General features: G+C 43.7%; 1 protein-coding gene across 1 annotated transcript; it reads left to right on the top strand.

Annotated features, from left to right (window-relative positions):
* The first annotated feature begins 732 nt into the window (after window positions 1–732).
* LOC138337902 (uncharacterized) lies at window positions 733–1,728 on the top strand. The gene is made up of 2 exons (XM_069288339.1): window positions 733–824; window positions 924–1,728. The coding sequence occupies exons 1-2, from the start codon at window positions 733–735 to the stop codon at window positions 1,726–1,728; spliced, it is 897 nt and encodes a 298-aa protein (XP_069144440.1).
* The last annotated feature ends 405 nt before the right edge of the window (window positions 1,729–2,133 follow it).

Below are 2,133 nucleotides of genomic sequence, written 5' to 3'. Positions count from 1 at the left end.
GCGCTATATTAATTTCCTAGAATAATGAGTTCACATAAACCACATTGAGTAGTTTCTAAGTCATGGTAGTGAAGTGTACCACTATCCTGGATTAGAGATTGCATGATGCTTAGTAAATACATCCTTTCTTCTCATCTTAATGTGCTTTTCTTGATGTCTGAATTCTTGGGGTTATGAACATGTCTGACATTAATCCTTGTTGTTTTCAGAGAAGGAACAGTTGTAGAACTAATGGTCTGAGGACGGGAGCAGCAGCAGTTAGGGGTAATCAAAATCCATCCCAGGCTCTAGCTGAAGGAGTGGCCATGCCAGTTAACCCAGCTGGGTTGACTAATGTGGAGGTGAGGGCATCTCTAGACCAAATGGCACAGGACATCACGATGCAGGCCCAGGCTATGACTACCCAACTCAACCGGCAGGATGTTCAGAGGGAAAACCTACCGGTTCGCAGCATGGCTGACAGACTTCGAGATTTCATGAGGATGAATCCTCTAATTCTCATAGGGGCTAAGACATCAGAAGATCCTCAGGAATTTATAGACGAGTTGCATATGATCATGGTGGCCATACAGAACACTGATATTGAGAAGGCTGAGGTGGCTTCCTACCAGCTCAAGGACGTTGCACAAACTTGGTGCAAAATTTGGCAAGATAGTCATGTCCTAGTTGGAGTGCCAGTCACATGGGAGCTATTCAAGACAGCATTTCTGGAAAAGGTTCTTCCCTAGAGAGATGAAGGAGGCCAAGGTTGAGGAGTTCATCAACCTTAAACAAGGATCTATGACGGTCAGGGAGTATTCCCTGAAGTTTTTGAAGCTATCAAGGTAAGTTACTTCCCTTAGTATTTAATAACAAAAATGAGGAGAGTACTTAGCTTTGTTGAAGTTATCCAGGTATGCTACTTCCTTGGTTTCGAACAACAGGGATGAGATGAGCAGGTTCCTCACAGTAATCATTAGAGACCTAGAGAAGGAGTGTCCGTCTACAATGCTCCACGATAATATGGACCTTTCTAGGTTAATGGTGCATGTCCAGCAAGTAGAGGACATCCGAAAGAGGAGAGGTGTACGTTATATTAGGAGTCCTAGGCCTCAAGATCAGACAGGTCCTATTCTTGGAGGATATAGAAATAATTTTTGCATCCGTGAGCAGCCCAAATTCAAGAAGAGGCAACAGAGTTCTGGGAATTCTAACCCTCAAAGAAATACAACACCTACAGGAGGCAGACCCGAACCCAAGAGGGGGAAATGGATGAGAGATCCGGCTGGAGGTAATGCTCAACCTAGGCCTACCCCACAGAGTGCAGCAGAAGCCGAGCCTCCCAAGAGGAATAGATTATATGCCGTGAAAGGCAAGGAGGAGCAGGAGAAGTCCGCTGATGTGGTCACAGGTATGATACAAGTATTGTCAACTTCTGTTTATGCTTTACTTGATCCAGGGTGCACGTTTTCCTTTGTGACTCCTCTGCTTGCCCTTACTTTTGAAATACTACCTGAAGTTCTACATGATCGTATAGTTCTTAGTACGCCTTTAGGAGAAAATGTGAGAACCGATAGGGTATACAAGAATTGCCCAATAGTTGTGAGTGGCAAGGCTATGTCTGCAAACTTGATAGAGTTACCCATGCATGATTTTGATATTATTTTTTGCATGGGCTGGCTTCACAGCTATTCTGCTTGCTTGGGCTGTCGTAGTAGAGTGGTGAGGTTTCACTTCCCTAATGAATAAGAGCTAGTCTGGGAGGGGTACAATCTGAATCATCCTTACCCCTTGATTTCAAATCTTAAGGCCAATAAAATGATGGCGAAAGGGTTACTATTTCATCTAGTGAGTGTCAATGATTTAGATCATTACGTTCCTTCCATAGACTCGGTGCCTGTAGTAAATGAATTCCTAGATGTGTTTCCTGAAGATTTGCCTAGAGTCCCTCCCCTTCGGGTGATTGACTTTGGTATCGACTTAGAACCCGATACTAAACAAATCTCAATTCCTCCTTATAGAATGGCTCCAGCAGAACTCAAAGAGTTGAAGCTCCAGTTAAAAGATCTCATTGATAAGGATTTCATTCAGCCGAGCATATCCCCTTGGGGTGCTCTAGTGTTTTTTGTAAAGAAGAAAGATGGGACCCTTAGA

This window comes from Solanum lycopersicum, chromosome 8, assembly GCF_036512215.1.
Source record: "Solanum lycopersicum chromosome 8, SLM_r2.1".
In the NCBI taxonomy this organism is placed as follows: Eukaryota; Viridiplantae; Streptophyta; class Magnoliopsida; order Solanales; family Solanaceae; genus Solanum; species Solanum lycopersicum.
This window is presented reverse-complemented; position numbering and strand designations above follow the sequence as displayed.